This window comes from Tupaia chinensis, unplaced genomic scaffold (genome assembly GCF_000334495.1).
Source record: "Tupaia chinensis unplaced genomic scaffold, TupChi_1.0 Scaffold000026_1, whole genome shotgun sequence".
NCBI classification, from domain to species: Eukaryota; Metazoa; Chordata; class Mammalia; order Scandentia; family Tupaiidae; genus Tupaia; species Tupaia belangeri.
This window is the reverse complement of record NW_006159456.1, coordinates 1,754,131-1,780,011: the sequence shown is the minus strand read 5'-3', so window position 1 is coordinate 1,780,011 and position 25,881 is coordinate 1,754,131. Positions and strand designations below refer to the sequence as shown.

The following is a 25,881-nucleotide window of genomic DNA, read 5'->3' as shown; positions in this document are numbered from 1 at the left end:
ATAAAAATTACCTTGTATCAGTTGTCCAACATTCACACTACTTTACTAACAATAAGCTAGTTGTCACCTGTTTATGTCCCATGTATCAGAAGTGTATCCTCTGCAATGTGGTGGGTCAAAATTGCAACCTAGTAATTCTTTACTTGATAAGAATTTGAAACAATTATGTCATCTCAGCAAAAGATCTTTAAATTTAACCTTAATACTTGGGACCAGCAGGTGGAGTGGTGGTTAAGTTGCTGGACTCCCACATGGCCAACCACAGTTAGAGTCCTGGACCTGGCAGCTTGCTTTCTCACTTTCCCTCTCTCTCTCTCTCTGGTCAAATTAAAAAATAATAATAACCAATAAAATTAAACAAATAATTCTAAAAAGAAAAAAACCTAAATACTTTAAAAAAAAACTTCTGATTTCTAAGTTCTGTAATAACATCTAATGTGTAAATGAAGTTCTTAAAGCTTTCTGCACTTAAAAAAAAGTTGGGATTAGCACTTGAATTTGTTTTTGTCTGTCTTGTAGACAAAGACGCAGAAAAGTGCAAAAAATAAATCCTCTCTTGTAACCCAGAACTCATTGTTTAATATGAGTTTTGATACATATAAGAAGTAATATTAAAAAAAAAGGGGGGGTGGAGTATGGAATAAAGAAGACACTGGGATTGGGCTGGTTGAGTAGAGAACCAGTAGAACACTGCTCAAGTGATGCCAGATATGGAAGCTTCCAGTTTCAGTTATCTGGTCAACCTCTACCTGCCAGGCTTGAATCTATGATCTAGGCTGGCTGGGAAGGGTGGTAGCAGGATCATGGCATGCAACCCTATTCAGAATGTGTTCCTGTGTGTGTGTGTGTGTGTGTGTGTGTGTCTCACTCTCATAAAATAAACAAACAAAAGAATATACTAGATCTTCTAACTTATTGAATTAGCAAGAATTTAAAGGCCTTAAACATCTGTATTTCCTTTTCTGCCTTTGACATAAAAACCTTTTCATTTTTGGTAAGGTAATCTAAACTACTGATACTAATAGGTTTGTATCTAAACTGATGAATTTAGAGGGCTTTTCTGTTTAGTAAGACAGGTCATTCCTTTTGTTTTAATCTGGTTTTTTTTGGGGGGGAGGTCTGTTTGTTTGTTTGTTTTTTCCCTTAAGACAGTGTCATAGTCCTCCTGTCCCAACCTCCTACTTGGAACTACAGGCATATACCACCACCCCTGGCTCTTTTTAGATAGGGTCTCAGTGTTGCTCAAGTTAGCCTTGAGCTTCCTCCTTTCTCAGCCTCCCCGAGTTGTTGGAATTATGTGTGCATATCACTGCATGGATTTTAGGTTGTATGGGAACCAAACTCAGGCCGCTCAGGCAGAACCATCCCAGCTTGCGGAACACAGAGTCTTAGCAGTGAGTATCACCATAACTGGGCCTTTTTGTTGCCGCTGTTGTTAGAACTTTTGCCATAGGACATGTGCAGTCACTGAATAGAGACAGAGAAAAAGGGTAAGTGAAAAAGCACGCCCAGGGGGCGGTGAGGGAGGGGGGTGGCCATGCCACAATTCCTTCTTTTCCATTCTCCTCTTGGAATTTTAGGCACACACATACACATGTCCAATGTGTTTTTTAGGCCCATGAGTCCAGGACTCGTAACATGTTAGAGAGTTAGAGAGAGAGAGAAAGTAAGAAAGTAAGAAAGCAAGCCACCAGGTCTGAGACTCGAACCATGGTAGACCATATGGGAGTGTCACAGACCTGGCAGCTTGAAAACCAAGCCAGGCATGTGTGCATGTATGCCTAAAGTCCCAGGAAGAGAACAGAAAAGGGAATGAGGCATGGTCATCCACTCTGGGAGGGTTAATTTCTCACTTTCCCCCTCGCTATTCTGCCTCTGTCCAGTGAATACATGCACCCTATGGCAAAAAACTTCAAAAAAAAAAAAAAAAGAAAAAAAAAATTTCTGGATATGTAGAGGTTAAATCCATTTCAATTAACAACAAATGTTCAACAAACTAGTGAACTCAAATCAACCTAATACTTTGATGACTATGATGGTCAGAACACCTATAAATCTTTTTTTTAGAACTATTATATTTATTTATTTTTAATTTGATGAGAGTGAGAAAACAAGCCACCAGGTCCGAGACTCGAACCATGGTCAGCCATGTGGGAGTCCAACATACTTAACCACCATGTCACCTGCTGACCCCAACACCTATAACTCTTTACCTGAAAATGTTGAAATAACCTCAAAGGTTGTTCCCAAAGTAGAAGCAATAGATGCTACTTTATCTGCAGCCAGTATGTAGAAATCTCCAGAACTGGAACATTTCACAATGGCATACCTATAAAAATTTAGAAAAGAATTACTAAAAATGAAAAAGTAAGAACCACAGAAAATATTTTTATTTTTTATATCCTTTTAGAAAAAGTAATTTGAAGGGAACCAGCAGTTAGCGTAATGGCTATGTCGCTGGACTCCCAGCGGTTTGCGTCCCGGACACGGAGGCTTAAAACTCAAGCTGAGCGTGTGTGCCTGCGTGCCCAAGATCCCGAGAGGAGAATGGAGGAGAAGGGATTGCGGCGTGACCATCCCCCCAGGGGGTGATTTCTCACTTTCTGTCTCTATGTCTCTCTCTGTCTGGCGAGTGCATGCGCCCTATAGTGAAAATCTCTCCCCCCCCAAAATAAAAAAGAAAAAGGAAAAAGTCATTTGAAGATCAAAAAATACTATTTTTAAAACATTTTGTAACTTACATTTCTGTAAGTTATACTTTGTAACTTTCACTTTCTCAAAAAGCTAAAAGCAAGTCTTAAAGGGATAATCTAAAGCTTAATAAAGTCTAAATAAACATAACACATTATGCTCTAAATTTTAAGAGTAAATAAGAACGAGATAAACGCAACATAATGCTAGTGATGGAAAGAATTCTATTTGTGGATAAACCAAAAAATACAAAAATATACTCACTTTGATTCTGGCATGTAGCAAACAGCCTGATTGGCTGGAATTGTCCAAGGCTGGGTGGTCCAGACTAAAAAACTAACAGGAGAGGAACCATCTATGACAACAAAGTGGTAAAAATGTTAGCAAATGCTCACATCCTATAAGTCTAATAAAGTCAAACAATAAATAAATCTTACCTATAAGAGATGCCAACTTAGGAGGAGGTTTTGAGAGAGGGAATTTTACGTATATTGAACGACTGACATGCTCAGGATTATATTCAAGTTCTGCTTCAGCCAATGCAGTCCTAAAGTTTAAAACCATTAAATATAAATATTTGGAAGTTTAACAGAATTCTCTCCTTTAATTACCAAAAAGCACATACATACCTTGATGAAGGAGACCAAAACACAGGTTTGTAAGAGCGATAAACCAAGCCCTATAAGAAACAGAGATATTATATTAAATTTGGAATTTTGTAACACATACTTTAGCACACTCAAAGAAAATAAATACTTTATTACCTTTTCATACATTTGGTAAAAAATCCTCAACTGCTTAGCCTCATATTTTCTATCAAATGTATAGTAGCAATTATTCCAATCTGCCATTATTCCCCAACGAATAAATGCTGATTTTTGTTTTTCAATGGCTGCTTTGGCAAATGCTCTAGCTAAAAAAAGACAGAAAGGAAAACGGAAAAGCTTTGAAAACCAATGAACTCAAATTCTTAAACATGGTTTACTGACATGGCTCTCTCAAAATGTATCGTACACAGTTTAAACTACAGAAACTTTTAATAGAAGACTATTTGAAGTATAAAGGTATATAGAAGAGGGACCAACAAAAGGCGTAATGGTTACGTTGCTGGACTCCCAAGTAGTTGACTGTGGTTTGAGTCCTGGACCCAATGGCTTCAAACTCATGCTGGGTGTGTGTGTGCTCAAAATCCCAAGAGAAGAATGGAGGAGAAGGGACTGTGGCATGGCCAACCCCCTGGGGGTGGGGGGGCTGATTTCATGCTTTCTGTCTCTTTGGTGAGCCCACATGCCCTAGAGCAAAAATGTCTCTTTAAAAAAAAAAAAAAGGTATACAGAAGATAGCTGAAACAAATTATAAAATTAAGTGGAATTTTAAAAATTAAAAGTTTATTACTCTCTTCTGTATTTTTCAGCCTTAACGCAATAATCTCACATTTAGAAAAAATAAGCTGAAAAAATTATTTGACATTATTTGTTCATTTGAAAACAGATGGGTTAGATAGTGGCATGGTAGTTAAGATGGCTGGATCATGGGACCAGCAGCTAGCGCAATGGCTGTGTCGCTGGACTCCCATGTAGTCGACCATGGTTCGGGTCCCAGACCTGGTAGCTTAAACTCATGCTGGGCACGTGTGCATGTGTGCTCAGAATTCCGAGAGGAGAATGGAGAAGAGATTGCAGCATGGCCATCCCCCCTGGGGGGTGATTTCTCACTTTCTGTCTCTCTCTGTCTTTCTGACGAGTACATGTGCCCTATAACAAAAAGCTCTCCAAAAAAATAAAAAATAAAAAAGATGGCTGGATCAGTCTGAATCACAGAACTGGCAGCTTGGTAAACACACCAGGTATGTGTGTGCGTGTACACCTAAAATCCTGAAATGAGGGAGAAACATGAAAGAAGGAACTACGGTGTGACCATGGGGGATGCTTTTTCCTCTCTTCTCTCTGTCTCCGGCAAGCACATATGCCCTCTAGTAAAATTTTAAAAAGAAGGAAAGGTCAGGCCCCGAAATGGTGAAGCAGGCAATAGGCCATTACGGCATGATGCTGAACCACATGGAAGGCTCGAGTTCAGACCTCAGATTCACCTGAACACACTGGGCCTATCTGTATGCCTCTGTGATCCTGGCTGGCTGGAAGGCTTAAGGGAGGATCACGACCTCGAGAGACCTCATCAAGGCTATCTAGCTGTCTGTCTGTCTGTCTCTCAGGAAATAAACTAAAAAAAAAAAAAAAGTAAAGCCAGAGAATTTTCATTTCATTATATGCACACAAAAAAAATTTTTTTTTGGGGGGTGAGGTTTTTGCTATAGGGTGCGTGCACTTGCTAGAAAGAGAGAGAGAGATAGAGAGACAGAAAGTGAGAAATCAACCCCAGGGGGGATGCTCATGCCACAATCCCTTCTCCTCCATTCTCCTCTCAGAATCTTGGGCGTGCACGCACACATGCCCAGCATGAGTTAAGCCACCGGGTCCAGGACTCGAACTGCAATGGACTACATGGAAGTCCAGCGACATAGCCACTACGCCATCTGCTGGTACCTGCACAAAAAAGTTAACCAGCATATCGAATCTAAGTAAATGACATTTCATAAGGAAGTAAAAAAACTTCATAATTGTATCCAAATCTACAACAGTCTAACATGTAAGATTTCTTACTTAAGCTACTTAAGGAAAGGGTCAAGTAAGATTAATTTCAGGCTAGCAGGTGCATAGTGGTTAAGGCATTGGATAACCACAAAGCCAACTACAGTTTGAGTCCTGGACCCAGTGGATTGAAAATCACAACAAATAAATAGATTAACTAATTAATTTTTTAAAAAGGATTAATTTCAGATATTTTTTTTTTTTGGGGGGGAGAGGTTTTTGCTACAGGGCGCGTGCGCTCACCAGAGAGACAGAGAGAGACAGAGAGACAGACAATGAGAAATCATCCCCCAGGGATGATGGCCACGCCGCAATGCCTTCTCCTCCATTCTCCTCTCAGGATCTTGGGCATGCACGCACACGCGCCCAGCATGAGTTTAAGCCACCGTGTCCGGGACTTGAACCGCAGTCAACTACATGGGAGTTCAGCGACATAGCCATTACACTACCTGCTGGTCCCCAGATATATCTATTTTAAGACTTACTTATAGCTCAGCACCTGAGATGGTTCAACAAGCTCTAGTCAGGAAAGGAAAATAAATACCTACAAAAATAACAATTTGATAAAATGTAAACACTAAAGAAATGAGATATGCAACTAGAAATGTTCAGTCTCTCCTTCAATCTCTAAACTGAAATTCTTATAAAAATCAATTAAACAATATCTGGGGAAGGCTGGTAGGTGGCATGGTGGTTAAGGGCACTGGAGTCCCACATGGCCAATGGCAGTTGAGTCCCAGACCTGGTGGCTTGCTTTCTCACTCCCTCTCAACTCTATCCCTTTTCAATCAAAAAATTAAATAAATAAGTAAATAAAGTAAAATAATTCTCTAAAAAATCAATTTAAAAAATCTTAATTTTCTGGGAACCAGCAGTTAGCGTAATGGCTATGTCGCTGGACTCCCACGTAGTCGACCGTGGTTCGTGTCCCGGACCCGGTGGCTTAAAACTCACGCCGGGCGCGTGTGCGTGTGTGCCCAAGATCCCGAGAGGAGAATGGAGGAGAAGGGATTGTGGCGTGACCATCCCCCCTGGGGGGGTGATTTCTCGCTTTCTATCTCTATGTCTCTCTCTGTCTGTCTGGCGAGTGCACGCGCCCTACAGTGAAAATCTCTCAAAAAAAAAAAAAATCTTAATTTTCTGTGACATAAATTGATATCTTTTGTTAAAGAATTATTTAATTAATTTATTTATTTATTTTAATTTGATCAGAGAGGGACAGAGCAAGAGAGAGAAAAATAGAGAGAGGGAAAGTGAGAAAAGTGAGAAAGCGAGTTACTAGGTCCAGGACTCAAACCGTGGTCAGCCATGTGGAGTCCAACACCCTTAACTACCATGCCATCTGCCAGCCCTGATACAAACTGATTTCTAACAGATTCCATTAAAGCAAAAAAATCCCTATGGTGATGTCCTGACTTTTTCAGGGTTTATAAATGTCATTTAAAAACAGAAATAGAGGGGCCAGCAGGTGGTGTGGTGATTAAAGCGCTAGACACTCCCACATGGCCGACCAGGGTTCGAGTCACGGACCTGGTGGCTTGTTTTCTCACTTGCCCTCTCTTCCTCTCTGTGTCTGTCTCTGGTCAAATTAAAATAAATAAATGAATAAATAAAATTAAATGCATAATTTAAAAAAAAACGAAACAGAGATTATTTACCTTTCTCTCTGATTTCCACAGCTGAAAGATTCTGAGCTTTTCCACCAAGTTCTGATAATACTTTTATTTCAATAGGCAACCCATGACAATCCCAGCCTGGCACAAAATGTATTTTGGAACCTTTCATCATGTGGTATCGATTGGCTATGTCTTTTAATATCTGCAAAGATAAAACGATAATGCTCACTCACATAAAACATGTGGCTTACATTTTATTTTCTTCATACCACTTTAAAACATTGAGAAAACACCATTTTAAAAGAATTTATATAAAATATCTTCCTACTAATTCAAATACTACAGATACAGAGAAGTAACACATAGTTGATTTTTCCCCCATAGGGCACATGAGCTCACCAGAGAGAAAGAGAGAGACAGAAAGCGAGGAATCGCCCCCCCCCCTCCAAGGAGGATGGCCATGCCACAATCCCTTCTCTTCCATTCTCCTCTTGAGATTTTAGGCATGCACACATAAGTGCTTGGCATGATTTTCAAGCTGTGAGGACTGGGACTTGAACCACAGTCAGCTATGTGGGAGTCCAGGACCTTAGCTACCACGTCACCTACAGGTCCCAATATTTGAAATTTTAAAATGCTACTAATCCTCCAAAATAAATAAATAGAAGAGTAAGAAATTTCAAAGTGAAAACATCATGCTGAAATTATTAATTTTTTGTAAAGTCAGAATATGCAGAAAGAGCAGTTCACACAACCTTCTATTTATTTTCTTAAGAGAGATGTTTTACTACACGGCATGTATGCTCACTGGAAAGATAGAGATAGATAGAAAGACAGAAAGTGAGAAATCACCTCTCAGGCGGACGGCCACACCGCAATCCCTTTTCCTCTATTCTTCTCAAGATTTTGAGCATGCAGGCACACATGCCCAGTGTGAATTTCAGGCCACCATGTCTAGGACTCAAACTGCGGTCAGCCACGTGGGAATCCAGCAACCTAACCATTACACCATCTGCTGGCCCCAACCAAGTATGAATTTTAAGCCACCAGGTTGGAGATTTGAACCAAAGTCGACTATGTGGGAGTCCAGTGATATAACCATTACGCCACCTGCTAGTCCCTCATGCCACCTTTTATTTTTTTTGGAGAGGTGTTTGCTATAGGGCGCATGCGCTTACCAGACAGACACAGACAGAAAGTGAGAAATCACCCGCCAGGGGGAATGGCCACATAGTAATCCCTTATCCTCCGTACTCCTCTCAGGATCTTGGGCATGCACGCACACGTGCCCGGCGTGAGTTTTAAGCCACCGGCTCCGGGACTCGAACTGTGGTCAACTACATGGGAGTCCAGTGACACAGCTATTATGCTAACTGCTGGTCCCTCATGCCACCTTTTTAAGAGATACTTTCGACTTTCCAAAAAAACAGAATACAAATAAGTCAACTCAACATTGTAACTTTTATGGAAAAATGATCAACACAAATAATTTAATATTACTTATATTGAGCTAAGAAATATTACAAAAACTAGCATGCATGCCCAAGATCCCAAGAGGAGAATGGAGGAGAAGGGATTGCAGCGTGGCCATCCCCACTGGGGGCTGATTTCTTGCTTTCTGTCTCTCTGTCTCTCTCTGTCTTTCTGGCAAGCACATACGCCCTACAACAAAAACCTCTCCAAAAAAATAAATAAATAAATAACCATTATAGAATGGGGGATTAAAGGATAGATTTGGCCCCAAGTTTAATTTCCTTCTTCCCAAAAAGAAAACAGTATTCTGTCAACTAGCCTAGTCATCTAAAAAATAACTTCCTCTTTTCCACACACATCAAAGGTAAAACCATTATTAACACTCCTCCCTTGCTGACATTCCTCCCATCCCTTCTCCACCATGTGAGATCCAGCCACTTCAACCAACACACCACAGGCTGGCCTGAGTTAAATACACTATTAATACCACACTTTTTTTCTGCTTTTTTTTAATGTGGCTACTACAAAAATTTAATTATTACCCTCATATTTTTTGTTTGTGTTATACAGTTTTCCTGCTGTATTTGTTTTTTGTTTGTTTGTTTGTTTTGCCTGTAGGGGTCTGGGTTTCACCACCCCACAGTGAGGCACGAATCAAGATCTTCCAGTGTCTCCCTATTATACCCAGAGGAAAATCTCAAGTCCTTCAAATGGCCTAAAGATCTGGACCGTGCCACCTCAGCAGACTCATCTACTATTCTCCCTCTCCCTCATTTCAGATAGCTACATGGCTTCCTTACTGTTCCTCCAACACACCAGAAAAACTCTCATCTCAAGGTCCTTGCACTTTCTAGTCTTACCCTAAATCTCACTCCACTGCTTTCTTGAAGACTTTTACATAAATGTCACCTTCTCAGTAAGGAAGGTGTATAAGATCAATTTATTAGAAATACAATTTCTGGGGACCAGCAGGTGGCGTGGTGATTAAGGCACTGGACACTCCCACATGGCCGACCAGCGTTCAAGTCCTGAATCTGGTGGCTTGCTTTCTCACTTCCTCTCTCTCTCACTCTCAACCTCTGTCTCTCTCTGGTCAAATTTAAAAAATAAATAAATAAAATAAATAAAGAATGAATAAATAAAAATAAAAATAATTATTTAAATTAAAAAAAAATACAATTTCTGGGGCCCAGCTGGTGGCGAGGAGGTTAAGGTGTTGGACTCCGATATGGCCAATTGCGGTTCAAGTCCTGGACCTGGTGACTTGAAAATCACACTGGTGTGTGTGTGTGCCTAAACTCCCAGGAGAAGACTGAAAGAGAAGGCTATATAGCTAGCCCTAGACTGAATCTCTGGGGAGATTTCTCCCTTTCCTTTTGTCTCTGGTGAGTGCATGCACCCTATGACACGCACACACACACACACACAAAAACTAAAAATTAATTAATTAAAAATAAATCGCAATTTCTCCAAATGACTCTCCATCTCTCTCTTTTCTGCTTTTATTTTCCTCTACAGCACTCATTACTATCTAGCATATTATATATTTATATATATATCTATCTTGTTGATATGTCTTCCCTGACTACAACATAAAAACAGAACATTATTTTTATTTTATTCACTGCACTTCCCAGAGTCTAAAACAATGCAGGCATCTCGTAGACATTCAATACTTACGTACTGAAAATTGGTACTGGGGCTGGCCCTGTCTGCTGGTGGTTACGAGAGCTGGATCTCCCATGGCTATGTGATTTAAATCTTGGTCCTGGTGGCTTGAAAAACACACTGGGCACATGTTCATGAATGTGTGCCCAAAATGCCAATAGGATGGAGAAATAGAGCAGAAGGGAATATGATATTACCACACCCCACCAGGGATGCCTTCTCTCTCGCTCTCTCTTTCTGTGTCTTTCTCTGGAGAGAACACAGTTCAGGAAGAAAGAAAGAAAGAAAGAAAGAAAGAAAGAAAGAAAGAAAGAAAAAGAAAGAAATTTACTAACGTACAAAGGGAATTCAAAACGTTTCTGAAAAGAATGAAACTGAAGTATGAGTTTAGGGCCAGCAGGTAGTGTGATTAAGGCATTGGATCTCACATGGCCCACTCTGCAGTTCAATTCCCAGATCTGGCAGCATGAAAAACACTCCAAGCACATGTATGTGAATAACCAAAATCTGAAGATGAGAGTGAAGGAGAAGGGATTGCAACATGTTCTCCTCAGTGTGGGAGACTTCTCACTTTCCCTCTCTATCTCTGTCTCTCTCCAGGGAAGATACACACTCTATGGAAAAAAAAAAAAAAACTAAAAAGAAAAGGTACAAAGTTTATTTTGGTACAAAAAAGTTTGCATGTGTAGCTTTGAGTAATATCTATTTTCCATGAACTTGCAAAATAACAATAAGCTCAAAGCAAATACCAACAATGTTATTTTCCCCCAACTTACTAAAATTATTTATTTTTGCTTTCTGGTAAAACTGTAGTTGTTGAGACCAGCAGATGATGTAATGATTACATCACTAGACTCCCACATAATCAATCATGGTTTAAACCTGGCACTTAGAACTCACATCAGGCGCATGTGCATGCATGCCCAAAATCCTGAGAGGAGAAGGGATTGGGGTGTGGCCCCCCCCCCCCCTCGGGGGTTGATTTCTTGCTTTCTGTCACTCTGTCTCTCTCTGTCTCTCTGTCTCTCTCTCTGCCAAGTATACACACCCTGTGGCAAAAATTTCCCTAAAAAAAAAAAAAAAAATCCATAGATGTCCATGCCAATGTAAACTTACCATACAATTAGGCTACACTCTTTTGTAGACTATTTCTATAAACATTTTCTTTCCAGTCTCATAATCAAAATTATAATTACCTTATTTAAAGCATGTCCAACATGAGGGTCACCATTTGCATAAGGAGGTCCATCATGAAGACAAAATTCTGTCTTTACTTTTCTTTCTCTTTGCCATGAATAAAGTTCTGAAAATCCACATTTCTGTTTAAAAAGAATAAGAATGTCTAGACATGACATAAATACATATTCTTGAATCTTAACCATAAATAATAGCCAGCATTTGCTTATTTCTTACCTATTCAATTATTCGACTCAAATATAAATGCAGAGGGAGGACTCTGAAATGCACATCTGCGTACTAGTCTCTTAAAGTCTTTCAGTGGTTTCCCCATAGACTTCAGATTAAAGTCAAAACGCTTTATACTGTACACAGGGCCCTAAGGGTTTAGTCCCACCGAATTCTTGGGCAGACGCTCAGTACTTATTATTCCTCACTCTTCAGTGCAGTCAGCCAAGAGGAAAGACCCATATAGCCCCATATAGTCATATTCCATTCTTGCTATTCTTTAGCCTCAATGCTCACCATTCCCTGAATCTAGGTGGACACTCATGGTAGTCCCACTCCCCTCCCCTCCCCTGCCAGATGATATTGGCCAACTCGCTTTGCACTCATGAGCTTCATTTCTCATTGGAAAAAAAAAGTTAATATCCATTTTACAGGGCTGGTGTGAAGATTAAATGAGAACACATTTGAACTGTCACACTTCTTGCCCCTACAGAAGGTACTAAATAAAACACTTTTAAAAAGTAGGTACCCAAAACAGGTGTATGAATCTTGAACTCTAGTAACTGTTCTAAGAATATTTAGGTTAAGCACATTTACCTAACCTCCAGAACATCAGGAATTCTGTAAGAATTACAGAAATTAAAAAGTCCAGTCTAGGGCCAGCTATATGGCCTGGCGGTTAACATGGTCAGATCTTACATGGCCAACCCACACTCAGAGTCCCTGACCTGGGGACCTGAGAAACACTCTGGGCAGTCCAAGTGTGCCCAAGATCCCAAAGAATGGAGAACGGGAGAAGAGATTGTGATGTGACCATCCCTAATGACAGATAGTTTCTTCCTCAGTCTTCTTATGGCAAAAATTTTAAATATATTAAATAAGGGACGAGCAGATGGCAGCTTGATCTCAAACGGCTAACCGCATGATTTAAGTCCAAGACCCAGTGACCTGAAAAGACAGACCAGGCACATGTACATGTGTGTCCCAAATCCCAAGAGGAAAATGGAAAAGGGACTGCAGGGAGACCATCCCCTGTCGGGAGTGATTTCTTAATTTCACTCTGTCTCTCTGTCTCTCTGCAGCAAGGAACAAACTTAAAAAACAAAAATTAAATATTCACTCTAATACAGCAGTTAGATGTTGTCCACAAAGGGGTCTCAGGAAGTACCTTACCCTTCAAAGAAGTCAATCCAAATAGAGACCTAAAGATCCAACCAAGCTGGGCTTCGAGTTCCCCTCCACCCTTATCAATGACTTTGACTTCCATGTGTACATGTTAACTTACTTTTCACACGTCCCTGTGAAAGTATCCAAAGTCGATTTCCTTTGCCTATGCTAGCCATGAGACGCGCATTCGACACACGCTGGTAACTGAACACCGTTAGCATCCCCTTAAGGTCCCGCTCTGGAACCTACCACCCCGAGGACGTGCCAGCGCTGCACGACTCGCCTCCCGGGTGGGTGTGGCTCGGTGTTCCCTGCCCGGCGGGTCGGGAGGCCCAGCGCCCAGACCCAGCGCGTACCTGCTGGATCTCCAGCTCCGTGTCCGGCTGCTGGCGGCCCAGCAGCTTCATGGGGAAGCTAGTCTTCGGCAGCAGCACCGTGTCCCGGTATTTGCCGCTATCCGGGCTCGTCAGCTGGTTACTGGCCCCAGCGACTGACCGCACCAGAAGCCTCCTTGTTGTCCCTCGCCATCGCGGGCGACAAGGAATGCGGGGCGGCCCCCACAAACTCTGGGCTGCCACCAGGGCCGCCGCCCCGCCAGGACCTCGAGGGCACAACCTCCAACGCATGGCGGGGACACCCGGGAAGCCTCCTGAGCACTTGATCCTCGGCTCCAACTGGGCTCGGAGGACCAGGTTCCCAAAGAGCCCCCGGACTGGCGGGGCGGGAGTGCGCACGCGCCCGGAGCCCGGAAGGGGCGGGGATGGAGCGGGGCGCCCCCGGCTTCCTGGAGTCGGGAAAGACCGAGCCACCTCCGGGTTTTCGCTGCAGCCGCTACGGGGTGGGACTACTCCGAGGTCAGGGAGATAGGTTCGGCCTGGGAGTGAGTGGGGCGCTAGTCCCAGTTGTCGTCTTTTTAAGAATGTATATTTCGTATTTAACGTGATGGAACTGGTTAACTATGGTATTATTGCTTCAACACGTAGTTAACAAAAAGCTTATTGAGATAATTTACGCAACGTCTCTTCATATGAAGTCTTCGAACTTTGGCAGGTGTTTTAGGGACACGGTATACTGCGACGGAATTTGCACTAATCACGAACCACGTTCTCAGCCAGCACACAGTGGCTGATGGCTACCCCTATGGGCAGCGCCACTTTAGTGGGTACGGAGCTCACGAATGTTGTCAAAGGCCAAAATCTCAGCAAACTTGTTTTAAAGATCTAAGTGGCTGGGACCAGCAGTTAGCATAATGGCTATGTCGCTGGACTCCCATGTAGTCGACCGCGGTCTGAGTCCCGGACACGGTGGCTTAAACTCACACCTGGCGCATGTGTGTGCATGCCCAAGATCTCTAGAGGAGAATGGAGGAGAAGGGATTGCAGCGTGGCCATCCCCCTGGGGCGTGATTTCTCGCTTTCTGTCTGTCTCTGTCTGTCTGGCGAGCGCATGCGCTCTATATTGCAAAAACCTCTTCAAAAAAAAAAAAAATCTAAGTGGCTTTTTAACTTTTTTCTTTATTCTTGGTAAACCATGAGAGAGAAAAAGAGGGAGAGGGAAGGAGAGAGTAAGAGAGTGAGAGAGAGAGCAGAGAAGTTTCCACAGGGTCTGCTCCTACTGCAGTGCCCTTCCTGGAGTTTGCCAGTTCATTGAACTGCTTTGAGCTAATTAGCAGAGAATCAAACCGTCAAACCACGGTGGCTATAGATTCCAGCTTCGCGATCTTGAGCAGTGCATTACTACTTGTGGCACCAGCATGGCTCTTAATGGGCATTTCAGAGTTAGTTTCCTGAAATGACTGCTAGATAGAAACCCCTCACCTTAACTGTCCTTCTGCAACCCATTTGGTACCCCTCACTGCTTGGGAGCTTGTCTTTCAGTAAACTTTGCTTTACTATCCTCTTTTCTTGTCTGCGCTTCTAATTCTTGGTGATTGCAGGATGCGAACTCAGCAACCCATAAATCCTGCAACATTGGGGCTAGCTGGTAGTGTGATAGTTAAGGTGCTGGACTCTCAAGTTACTTACCACAATTTGAGTCCTGGGCCAGGCATTTTGAAACACACCAAGTGTGTGTGTGTATGTGTGTGTCCCCAATCTCAGGAGAATGGAAGAGAAGGAATAGTGGTGTAACTATCCCCCAGGGGACAAATTTTCATTTCATTTCATTTCATTTCATTTCATTTCATTATCATTTCCCTCTCTCTGTCTTCCTCTCCAGTGAGAGAGAAAGGCAAAAACTTTTTTTTTTTTAAATCCATCTATGGTGAATGCCTACATTTTAAAAAATGATTTTTTTTTTTTTTGGAGAGGTCTTTGCTATAGGGCGTATGCGCTAGCCAGACAGAACTAGAGATAGAAAGCAAGAAATCACACACACACACACACACACACACACACACACACACCAGGATGGCCACGCCACAATCCCTTTTCCTCTATTCTCCTCTAAGGATCTTGGGTATGCACACACACGCACCCTACCTGAGTTTAAGCCACCAGGTCTGGGACTCGAACCGCTGTAAACCACATGGCAGTCTAGCAACATAGCCATATGCCAACTGCTGGTCCCAAAAATATGATTAAGAGAAATTTTTTATTTTGCTTGTTTTTTTTTTATTGACAATGTGAGAAATACAATAATTAATAGTTTTTCTTCTATTACTTTTATAGTAAGTAATAGCTTTTCTTCTATGGAAAAAGAGAAAGAAAGAAAGAAAGAAAGAAAGAAAGAAAGAAAGAAAGAAAGAAAGAAAGAAAGAAAGAAAGAAAGAAAGAAAGAAAGAAAGAAAGAAAGAAAAAAAGAAAGAAAGAAAGAAAGAAAATCGTTGACATGGCATGCACCAGGTGAGGAAGAGAGGAAAATCTCCCAGGGTTCATGGGCAGGCAACCAAAAGCTCTGGAGACAGTAGTTCCTAATAGTTCCGGAGTTACAGATCCTGTTAACCGCTTTAATGAAAGCTTAAAAAATAAAAATAAAAATAAATTTTAAAAAAATAAGCACCTTTAACACAACTGCATAAACTTGATCTGTAGTTGGGGATGTACCGGGTCGGCAAACCAGTCCATCCACCCCAAAGGACTCAAAGTTAAGCAGCCACCAACTCAGAGCGATGTCACTAACCTAGAGGTAGAAGAGAGCTGCAAGACACCTGACTCCTGAGTTACCTGTAAAATTAGGCCTACCTTTACCTTTTGCTGCTGGGGACCTGTGCCTACAAAGAGCTTGGAGAAAACGCGGATGGATAGAGTTTTCCAGTGGATCTGGAGTCTCAAGAGAACCTGCGAAGTATCGGTTTTGCGCCTGCGTCGAACTTCCCGCATGCCCAGTAGCTGAGGGAGGGCTGCCCACGGTCCCCAGACCGCGGATCCACTGGGCGAAAGCGGAGTACTGGACGCAGCGGAGCAGCTGTGCTGGCTGACGGTTTTTGTGGTTGCTCCTGCGGTGTTTTTTATCTACTGTTCTTCCAGGTTTACCACCGTAAGTTTCTCCCCTGCCTGTCAGGTCCAAGGCCTTAGCCATATCTGAGTACTCCACCCCCATACACAGATAAGAGGAAAGTCAGGATTTATAGGGGAGAAAAACTTTTCTTGGATCAAGTTGCCGATCCAGATAGTCCACTTTTGGACCTGCAAATCTTGAGCGTCAGCATTTCGATTGTTTATCCGTGCTTTTACATTCGTGCTCCGGGATCTTTTTCTGGCTCTATGTTGTAGAAACAATAAGGCAAACCTAGACATTGCGTTCGTTAGAAACTGAAGTACAGTTAAAATGAAATTTTATTAAAAGAGCGAATGTTCTGTTCTTCCAACGATCTTTTCTGCATATTTGTAGGTGTGATTTATTTGAGTTTCCCTGGGAATATGATTGCCATTTCAGAAGATGAGTACATTTTACTTTTACTAAAGGTTCTCAAAACCCTCCTAAGCCGTTCACCACTTTGTGTCCCCAAGAACATGTTCTCTCTCTCTTGCAAACTGGGCTAACTTTTTAGCGATGGCAGTCTTATAAATCATTTCTTGTTGCTTTAGTTTGTAATTTTTTAAGATTTATTTATTTTTAACTGTACTTATTTTAATTTCACCAGAGAGGGACACAGAGAGAGAGAGAGAGAGAGAGAGTGAGAAAGCAAGCCCCCAGGTCCAGGACTTGAACCATGGTCAGCCATGTAGGAGGCCAGCGCCCTTAACCACCATGCCACCTGCCGGCCCCAGTTTGCAGTTTATTTGATAATTAGTGAAGGTGAGCATTTCATGGATTTAACAGTTACTGGTTTTTTTGTTGTTGTTGTTTTCCTAGAAATTACATGTTCTGTTTCTTTGCTCATTTTTTTTCTTTTGGATGATTTATCTTTTACATATTTATCTAAAAGAACCTCATTAGGCCAGCGCCCTATTTAAGGTTTTTTTTGGGGTTTTTTTGGGTTTTTTTTGGTCAGTTATCTGTTTACATTGTTTATGGCATTCTGGCTATGCTGAAATTTTAATTTTTATCTATTTATTTATTTTGCTATAGGGTGTGTGCACTGACCAGAGAGAGAGAGAAAAAAAGGAAAGTGAAAAAGCACTGCTCAAGGGGGGTGGCCAAGCACACCACAGTCCTTTCTCCTCGCTCTTCTCAGGATTTGAGACACACCCACACACACTCATGTATACAGGACTCAGACCAGGCAGTGGGCCCTGTGGGAGTCTAGTGCCTTAACCATCACGCCACCTGCTGGCCCCAGAAATTTTAAATTTTATGTGAATTTATCAGTATATTTGTGTGGATTCTTGGTTTTAAGCTTTAATGATCTTTACCAGGTTTCTAAAGAGTTTCACATGTTTTATTCTCATACTGTTATTATTTTAATTCTTAACCTTTTTTTTTTTCTTTAAGGCAGAGTTTCACTATGTCCTAACTAGCTGGAATTATGGTTGCGTGGCACTGCACCCAACATTTTAGGTTGAGGTAGGAATAGAATCTGGTCTTCACAAGTGGCCTCAGCCTACTGAGCTGCAGGGTTGTCTTGGGCTCATTATCTTGACTGGGCCTCATTCTTTACTTTTTCCTTTTTTTGGAGAGATGTTTGCTAGTGCTTGCTGGAGAGAGAGACAGAGAAACAGAAAGCCAGAAATCACCCCCTAGGGGGATAACCATGCCACAGTCTTTTCTCCCTTCTCCTCTCAGAATCATGGGCATGCATGCACACATACCTGGTGTGAGTTTGAAGCTGTCTGGTGTGAGTTTGAAGCCACAGGGTCCAGGACTTGAACCACGGTTGGCCATGTGGAAGTCCAGTGACGTAACCACTACACCATCTGCTGGTCCCTCATTCTTTACTATTCAAAAACCCTATGTTGGCCTAGAATATATTTTGATAACAAAGAAGGAAAAAAAAAAAAAAAAAAAGAGAAAAGAGCTGACATGTTTTAAAAGGATAGCAGTTGCCCTGCCATTTATATATAATTGATTTGCCCCCATGATTTGAAATATTATCTTTAATGTACTTTGGATCTATTTCTGAAATTTATTTGATTTGACCACTTTGTCTATGTGGGTAAGCTGTTTTCATTACTGTAGTGCTTTACATGTGTTATCCATTCAATAATTACAGCAACCTGTACTCCATATACTGCCACCTCCATTTACAGATTAAAGCACACACAGAGAATTTAAGTGGGTTTCCATGGTCACATAGCCAGTGTGTGTCAGAGCCAGCATCTGAATATGGGCAGTTGGCTCCAGAGCCCCACTATGCTGTTTTGTTTTGTTTTGTTTTGTTTTGGGAGGGGTGCATGCCTGTGGTGCATGCACATATGCATGCACGAGAGAGAGAGAGAGAGAGAGAGAGAGGGAGAGATAGAGTCTTCCCCCAACAAGTTGTCACACTGTAATCCTTTCTCCCTCTATTTCTCTATCTTGTCAAGATCCTAGACATATGTACTCCTGCCTGGTGTGTTTTTCAAGCTGCCAGACTATGGTCAGCCATGTGGGTTCTGGCTCCTTCTACACAGCACTTAATCACTATACTACAGGACTGGGCCCTTTTCTTTTTACTTATTTATTATTTTTATTTTTTGTATTTCTTCCATCAGAGCTAGAGAAGGACAGGCAACTCCAACAGGGTCTTCACATTGATCTAGCCTCAGACAGCCTGGATCACAGGCACATGTACACACCTGGCGTGTACCTGGCCTTGGGGCATGAACCTTGAGGGCCTTCTTATGTGGGTCCAGTTGCATTACTGCTATGCCACTGTCAGGCCCCTCTTATGCTGAGTAAGCTTTCAAAAAGTTTTGTTTACAGAAGGTAGTGCTTTAGGCTTCAGATTGTGTTAAACTTAGAGAAGGAAGTACTATTGGTATAATTTGAACACCTTTAAGGAAGTTAATTTGTATATAACTAGTTTTGATCTTGCTCTTGATCCACCTGTTCCATCCAAGATAATTCTCATTTGGGGTACAGGAGGTGGCACAATGAAAAAGTCTAACGGGGGACCAGCAGATATCATAATGGTTATGTCGCTTGGCTCTCCTATGGGCAACCACGATTCGAGTCCCAGACCTGGCAGTTGGAAACTCACGCCAGGGACGTGTATATGCGTGCCCCAAATCCCGAGGAGACTAGAGAAGAAGGGATTGCGGCATGGCCATGATTTCTCTCTTTCTGTCTCTCTGTGTCTCTGGAGAGCACAAGTGCCCTACAGCAAAAATCTTTCTTTAAAAAAAAAAAAAGAAAAGGCAACAAATTTTGTGTCTTGATAATATGATTAACTACATTTTATTTACACCAAAACCCAAAAATGCTCATTTGTTTGAAAAGTATGTAAGAAAACTATTATATTAAGGCAAGAGGGTAGTAATATTTCATTACTGATTCAGTTTGAATCAGAAAAATACTTGAGAGAAAAATGGTAGAAATATTTCCTTCTTTGCCTACTAAAAATGATTTATGAAATCTATAAATCTTGGCTGTGCTTTACATCAAACCTCATTTTTCCTATTCTTTTAAACTGTTAGCTTTAAATGGCAATTCATAAACATTGTATACCTTTTGTAAGGAAGGTCGTAGACAAACAAAACCTGTAAGTTTTTTGGGGAAGGAAATACCATGGACTTGGCAAACATAAGAGGAAGTAGTTCAGTCATCCGCTAAGCCTGGCAAGGCTTAACTGGCTCAAAGGGAAATGATATCTGGGAAGAGTTATAATAGCACCCTACAGTCAGAGAAAATGATCTTCCTGTCACAAAAGAAGACTTATATAACATGGAGATTGAAAGAGCAAAGCAACACATTTTGAAATACATCCTCAGTGGTCAACACATCTAGCTAGAACAAATTCGTTGCATGAAGACTACTTTTCTGGTGCATAACAAATCAGATACATGGCTGGTCATACGTGTAAGGGAGTAGAGGTAAGGTCAACAGAGTGTTTGCTAAATTATTTCTCCTGTTTTCTATTTGAGATGTTTCTGAATTAATAGTTATTGTAACTGTGTATTCCATGTGTAACACTTATTATGACATGAAAATTAATCTAGTTTGATAACATACACAGAATTCAAATACCCAGAAGCCCATTCCATTTTCTTTTTAATTCCAGACAGTTATTGGTCATAGTATGATAGTCATTACTTTATGTCAGTTTCTATTCCAGCTTACTTAGGAAGAGTTTCAACACTTGTCTGAATTTTGTTAATACTTTTGTGACTAGACTGTCAACTATAGAAGAAGATGTACAGCAGTTAAAAGGCACATAGAATCAAATATCTCATGAGAAATTGGTAGTAGGACAATAACTGTTGCTTGGTCGAGGTTTATAAGGTCCTATATATATACATCCCCTACATATAGGGAGTAATAATGTCTTCTTTTATTGCAGTGAAATACATTGACTTGATTGGATTTAAAAGTAGGAGAATTTTTATCCTCGGTTAGTTCCCTATAGCCACTCTGAGAAAAAGGTAAAATATAAGAGGTTTATTAGGGAGTGTTCTAGGGATTAGGTATAGGCGGGAAAGAGAGGATGGGCAAAGACGGAAAGAGAGGATGGGAAAGCAGCAGAAGTAGGTGTACAGCTGTAGTGCGGTCCAAATTAAGACCTCAGGTGATGACACTTGGTGCTCTAAAGCTGGAATGACTCTTCAGAGTTGTGGTGCCCAGCTGAGATGGAGAGTGACCTATAAACCTCCCTGTTGATAAGTTTCAGGTCAGGTGACTCTTCCCAGCAGGTAATTTTCCAAAGAAAGATAGCAGCTAAGGACCGTCTGGTGACAGTGGTCTTCGCAGCTGGAATGATCAATCCTCCAGTCCTGAAGGGAATCCGGGTGGTGCACTGGAGCATCCAGGTCACTTACTAAAATTGTAGGATTTGAATTTCTATCTTCCAAGAGGAATATAATTGATCCTAATGGCTGTTGTTTTCACTTATTTTCTTGGAGGTAGGGACCTCTCTTACGCTCACTACATTTCCAAATGATTGGTCTTCATTTCTAATTAGCCATGTTGCTTGTTCTCCATTTGGTTACTATGAAGATGGGAAGTAAATAACAGCAGGTCAAATCTCATTCACTCTCCAAAGGAATACTGATCGATTTTCAGAAAACATTATAATTACATGAAGTTGCTCCCCTTTTAGTTATCCCACACATACACCCACATTCCTTATGCTATGCTAGTTTATGTCATAGACATTGGGTTACGTTATTTTACCCACAACCACCAGAATATTAGCTTCTGAAAGGCAGATGTTACATGTTTTATTTGTAGTCCCTGTAATACTTCAGCAGTGTCTACATGTTACACTTCGCACACAAACTTTCTCACATGACAGCAGCCTGGCTGGTCTCTCCCATGCTTTGAAATGCCCCAACTGCAGAAAGAAGTAACACCAAAGGATTTATTGATTTAGTGCTGAAATTTTTTTCCCCCAAGTCTCTTTTAGTAAGTATTGAAGAATCTGCTTATATTGAGGCAGTCCAAAGTAAGCCCTCATTAAAGATGACTTGAATTCAAGTCAAGTAAATAAAACCAGTAGTTGGCTTTGAAAGTAACCAAACATTTTTCTCAGCTTCCTTTAAAGGCTTGTCATGGCTTCCAGTCACAGTGTGTTGATGCGGCTGGTCGCTTCAGCATATTCTATTGCTCAGAAGGCAGGAATGATAGTCAGACGTGTTATTGCTGAAGGAGACCTGGGTATCGTGGAGAAGGTACTGCAACTCTCATCTCATTTTATACCAACTTTATTTTTGTTTTTATGGCACAGTTAAAGGATAGAAAAATTTAGGCAGACTTTAATGGTTCAAACAATGGATGGCTTCCTCTGGAGTTTATAAGACCCCTGGTTCATATGGTTTCCATTTTTGCTTTGAAATTGACTTCAGACTTTCATATCCAAGATTTTAACTTGCCATGGGCTGGCCCAATCCAAAAAAGAGAATGGAAGAGAGAGGGTTGTGACATGGCCATCCCTTCTAAGGTAGTGCTTTCTCACGTTCTTCCTCTTTCTCTCTCTCTGGCCCTATAGCAAATTTTTTTTTAATTTAATGTATGTTATCATATATTGACTTTTAATCTTTAAATCTTTATTAAATCTTTATTACTTTTAAAGAAGAGTGTAGTATTATTTTCTTTACTTTTAATACTTTAATAATTAAAAAGAGAGTGAGTTAAGTCTCTCATTCAAGATAAAAAAGGGGGACCAGCAGTTAGTGTAATGGCTATGTTGCTGGACTCCCATGTAGTCGACCACAGTTCAAATCCCGGACCAGGTGGCTTAAACTCAGTCCGGGCACGTGTGCGTGCGTGCCCAAGATCGCGAGAAGAGAATGGAGGAGAAGGGATTGCGGTGTGGCCACCCCCCCGGGGGGTGATTTCTCGCTTTCTGTCTCTCTCTCTCTCCCTGTCTTTCTGGTGAGCACACATGCCCTATAGCAAAAAACTCTCCAAAAAAAAGACATCTGTATCATGTCATTTCCTTAAAAAATGACTGTCATACATATGAGTAAAAAAACGATGTAGAAATAAATTAATCTGAGCTAATTATACAGAAAATTTCATATAACTGCTTTTAAAAATTAAGAGTAAAAATGATAAAAACAAGTAAAACAAATCTCATTTCCTGTTTCAGTAAATTCATGAGACTGATTATACAGGAAGTAGATGTAGGGTATCTTGATTTTAGCAAAACATTTTGTTCTAGTCTCTCATTTCCTATTTGCAAAATAAAAGGTTTAAGCCACTTACATTATATACATGAAATTTTCATCATAAACAGTTGTTCAGTAAACTCATTATTAGGTGAATAACATTATCTGAAAAATTAAATTCATGATTCATTTTCAACCTAGAAAAGAATCATTGCTTGTAGGTCATAGGACCTAGCTCCTGACTCTGTCCTGTTCTCTTTTGATGCTGAAACTGCATGAGTGTCCCAAGTTTATGTCTTGAGATCTCCCTGTACATGCCGGCATGCATCTCCCATGATCCTGGCTGGTGAGACTAGGGGGTAAAGGACAGTGAGAAGACCGTGTTAGATGCCTGTCCTCTCTCTCTCTCCCTCTCTCTTTCTCATGAAAGAAACAGATAAGCTTTTATAAAACATTGATTTGGGGGATCACTTCTTATCCAATTATATTGTAAAACTTCTACTGTTTAAGATAATCTATAAATCTGCCTAACCAGGCATATATAAATTATACATTATATAAATTAAATCATAATTTAATTAAGGCGGCATGGCTGTCAGTTGCAGAATTTTCCACTGACTTTCTCTACCATAACTATCTGACATGGATCGTGTAAATGAGCCATGTATTAAATATCCCTGCACCTCATGTTAATGCTTTTTAGATTTTAGAAATAGGAATTCTTGGGGCCTGCAAGTGGTGTGGTAGTTGAGACACTAGGCTCCCACATGTCCGACCATGGTTCAAGTCCCAGACCTGATGACTTGATTTATCACTTTCCCTCTCTCTCTGTCTTCCTCTGGCCAAATTAAAAATAAATAAATAGGAGCCAGCAGGTGGTGTGGTAGTTAAGGATGCTGGACTCCCCCACATGGCTGACCACAGTTTGAGTCCTGGACCTGGTAACTTTCTTTCTCACTTTCTCTCTCTCCTCTCTCTAACTCTGTCCCTCTCTGGTCAAATTTAAATAAATAAATAAGTAAATAAATAAATAAATAAAGTTAAGTAAAATCATTCTTTAAATAAATAATTTAAAAAAAAAAAAGAAAGAAAGAAAGAAAGAAATGGGAATTCTTTCTATATTCCAAAGAATCATCTTGAGGACTTTTTGAATTATTAGGATTAGTGATGGAAAATTGTTGGAAAACCCATAAAAGGAATACCTTCTAAATAAGTAAAGATATAATATTTAATTTTGCCTTGAAAACTTATAAATTTTCCATTCTCAATCTGCATAAACAAATAGTTAATGTCTAGAGATCTTATAAAAGACATTCTGAACTTGGGGAGAAAGTGTTCCAAATAACTTAAAATCTCCCTTAAAAACTTTAACCACTATTTTTTTAAAGAGAGATTTTTGCTATAAGGTGCATGCACTCACTGAGGAGACAGAGACAGAAAGCAAGAAATCACCCCCCCCCCTCCAGGGGGATGGCCACGCAGCAATCCTTTCTCTTCACTCTCCTCTCGGGATTTTGGGTATGCACGCACACGTGCCCAGTGTGAGTTTCAAGCCTCCCGATCCGGGACCCAAACTGCAGCCAGCTATGTGGGAGTATAGCGGCGTAACCATTATGCCATCTGCTGCTCCCAAACTTTAGCTACTATTAGTCTTATCAGAGAAACCAAGCCAAGAAACTAGTTGACTCATTCGGTATTCTTATGAATCTAAAACCTGACAGTATAATCTAAATTATATAGACATACCTTAGGAATCAGAGGACGATATACTTCACAATAGTTCTGCTACCTATGCCTTCTCTATTGACAGACCAGTGCAACAGACCTGCAGACCAAAGCCGACAGACTGGTACAGATGAGCATATGCTCCTCACTGGCCCGGAAATTCCCCAAACTAACAATCATAGGAGAAGAGGTAAGAGCTGTCAGAGACACATTTTGTTTTTTTAATTTTTGTGTCCTGTATGGATTTATAACTGACCCTTAAATGATTTATGTATCACCCTTATGATTTCAGTAGTGTTTTTTTGTTGTTATTTTGTTTTTTATTTAACTTTATTTATTTATTTATTTATTTATTTTAATTTGACCAGAGAAGGATGGAGTGAGTGAAAGAGAGAGAAAGAAAGCAAGTCACCAGGTCCGGGACTCAAACCATGATTGACCATGTGGGAGTCCAGTGCCTTTAACCACCTGCTGACCCTTCAGTAGTGTTTTAATACAAAAGTAATTATTGTGTTCCTTGGACCTAAAAGAAATATCTGATTTTAAAATCGTGGGAGTCCAGTGCCTTTAACCACCTGCTGACCCTTCAGTAGTGTTTTAATACAAAAGTAATTATTGTGTTCCTTGGACCTAAAAGAAATATCTGATTTTAAAATCTTTTGGCATGGGGACCAGCAGTTAGCGTAATGGCTATGTCACTGGCCTCCCACGTAGTCGACCGCGGTTCGAGTCCTGGACCCGGTGGCTTAAACTCATGCCAGGCACGTGTGCGTGCGTGCCCAAGATCCCTAGAGGAGAATGGAGGAGAAGGGATTGCGGCATGGCCATCCCCCCTGGGGGTGATTTCCTGCTTTGTGTCTCTCTGTCTGTCTGGCGAGCGCACACGCCCTATAGCAAAAACCTCTCCAAAAAAATAAAATAAAATAAAAATTTTTTGGCATGGTGGTTAAGACACTGAACTCCCACATGACCAACCATGGTTCAAGTCCTGGACCTGGAGGCTTGCTTTCTCATTTCTCTCTTTTTCTCTTTCTCTCTCTGTCTCTCTCTGGTGAGCCCATGTGCCCTAGAACAAAAAAGAAAAATTGTAATAATACTAATAATTAATAAAATCAATTAAAAAATATTTTGGTCTGGCAGGGTCCATTGTACAGTGGTAATACTCTGTTCAAGAGATGCTAGCGCTCAGAGCCAGCAGGTGGCATGGTGGTTAAGAGTGGTAGACTCCCACGTGGCCATCCACAGTTTGGTTCTTTTATTTTTTTTTTTTGAGAGATTTTCACTGTAGGGCACGTGCGCTCACCAGACAGACAGAGAGAGACATAGAGACAGAAAGCGAGAAATCACCCCCCAGGGGTATGG

General features: G+C 41.0%; 2 protein-coding genes, 1 long non-coding RNA gene and 1 other non-coding gene across 6 annotated transcripts in view; 2 read left to right on the top strand and 2 right to left on the bottom strand.

Moving 5' to 3' along the window:
- Positions 1-13,293, bottom strand: part of IARS2 (isoleucyl-tRNA synthetase 2, mitochondrial) — a 60,222-nt gene extending 46,929 nt beyond the window's left edge. The window contains exons 1-8 of the mRNA XM_006140234.3: positions 13,024-13,293; positions 11,293-11,415; positions 6,998-7,157; positions 3,456-3,604; positions 3,321-3,370; positions 3,129-3,238; positions 2,956-3,046; positions 2,214-2,329 (exon numbers count right to left, since the gene is read on the bottom strand). Coding sequence (XP_006140296.1) covers positions 2,214-2,329; positions 2,956-3,046; positions 3,129-3,238; positions 3,321-3,370; positions 3,456-3,604; positions 6,998-7,157; positions 11,293-11,415; positions 13,024-13,293 — 1,069 coding nt within the window. The remainder of the gene's footprint in view (positions 1-2,213; positions 2,330-2,955; positions 3,047-3,128; positions 3,239-3,320; positions 3,371-3,455; positions 3,605-6,997; positions 7,158-11,292; positions 11,416-13,023) is intronic.
- Positions 488-613, top strand: LOC114007407 (small nucleolar RNA SNORA40). The gene has a single exon (XR_003549038.1). It is a non-coding gene; the product is annotated as a small nucleolar RNA SNORA40 (small nucleolar RNA).
- Positions 13,294-15,985: 2,692 nt separating the features above from the next.
- The window catches only part of BPNT1 (3'(2'), 5'-bisphosphate nucleotidase 1), a 24,481-nt gene continuing 14,585 nt past the window's right edge, over positions 15,986-25,881 (top strand). For 2 of the 3 annotated variants that reach the window (XM_006140233.3, XM_006140232.3), the window contains exons 1-3: positions 15,986-16,144; positions 21,717-21,855; positions 24,605-24,709. In XM_006140233.3, coding sequence (XP_006140295.1) covers positions 21,736-21,855; positions 24,605-24,709 — 225 coding nt within the window. In that variant the 5' untranslated portion in view covers positions 15,986-16,144; positions 21,717-21,735. The remainder of the gene's footprint in view (positions 16,145-21,716; positions 21,856-24,604; positions 24,710-25,881) is intronic. The other variant, XM_027770860.1, reaches the window with a different exon arrangement.
- Positions 20,686-25,881, bottom strand: part of LOC102468358 (uncharacterized) — a 22,600-nt gene continuing 17,404 nt past the window's right edge. Inside the window, exon 3 of the long non-coding RNA XR_333230.3 lies at positions 20,686-21,173. This is a non-coding gene — a long non-coding RNA (uncharacterized LOC102468358). The remainder of the gene's footprint in view (positions 21,174-25,881) is intronic.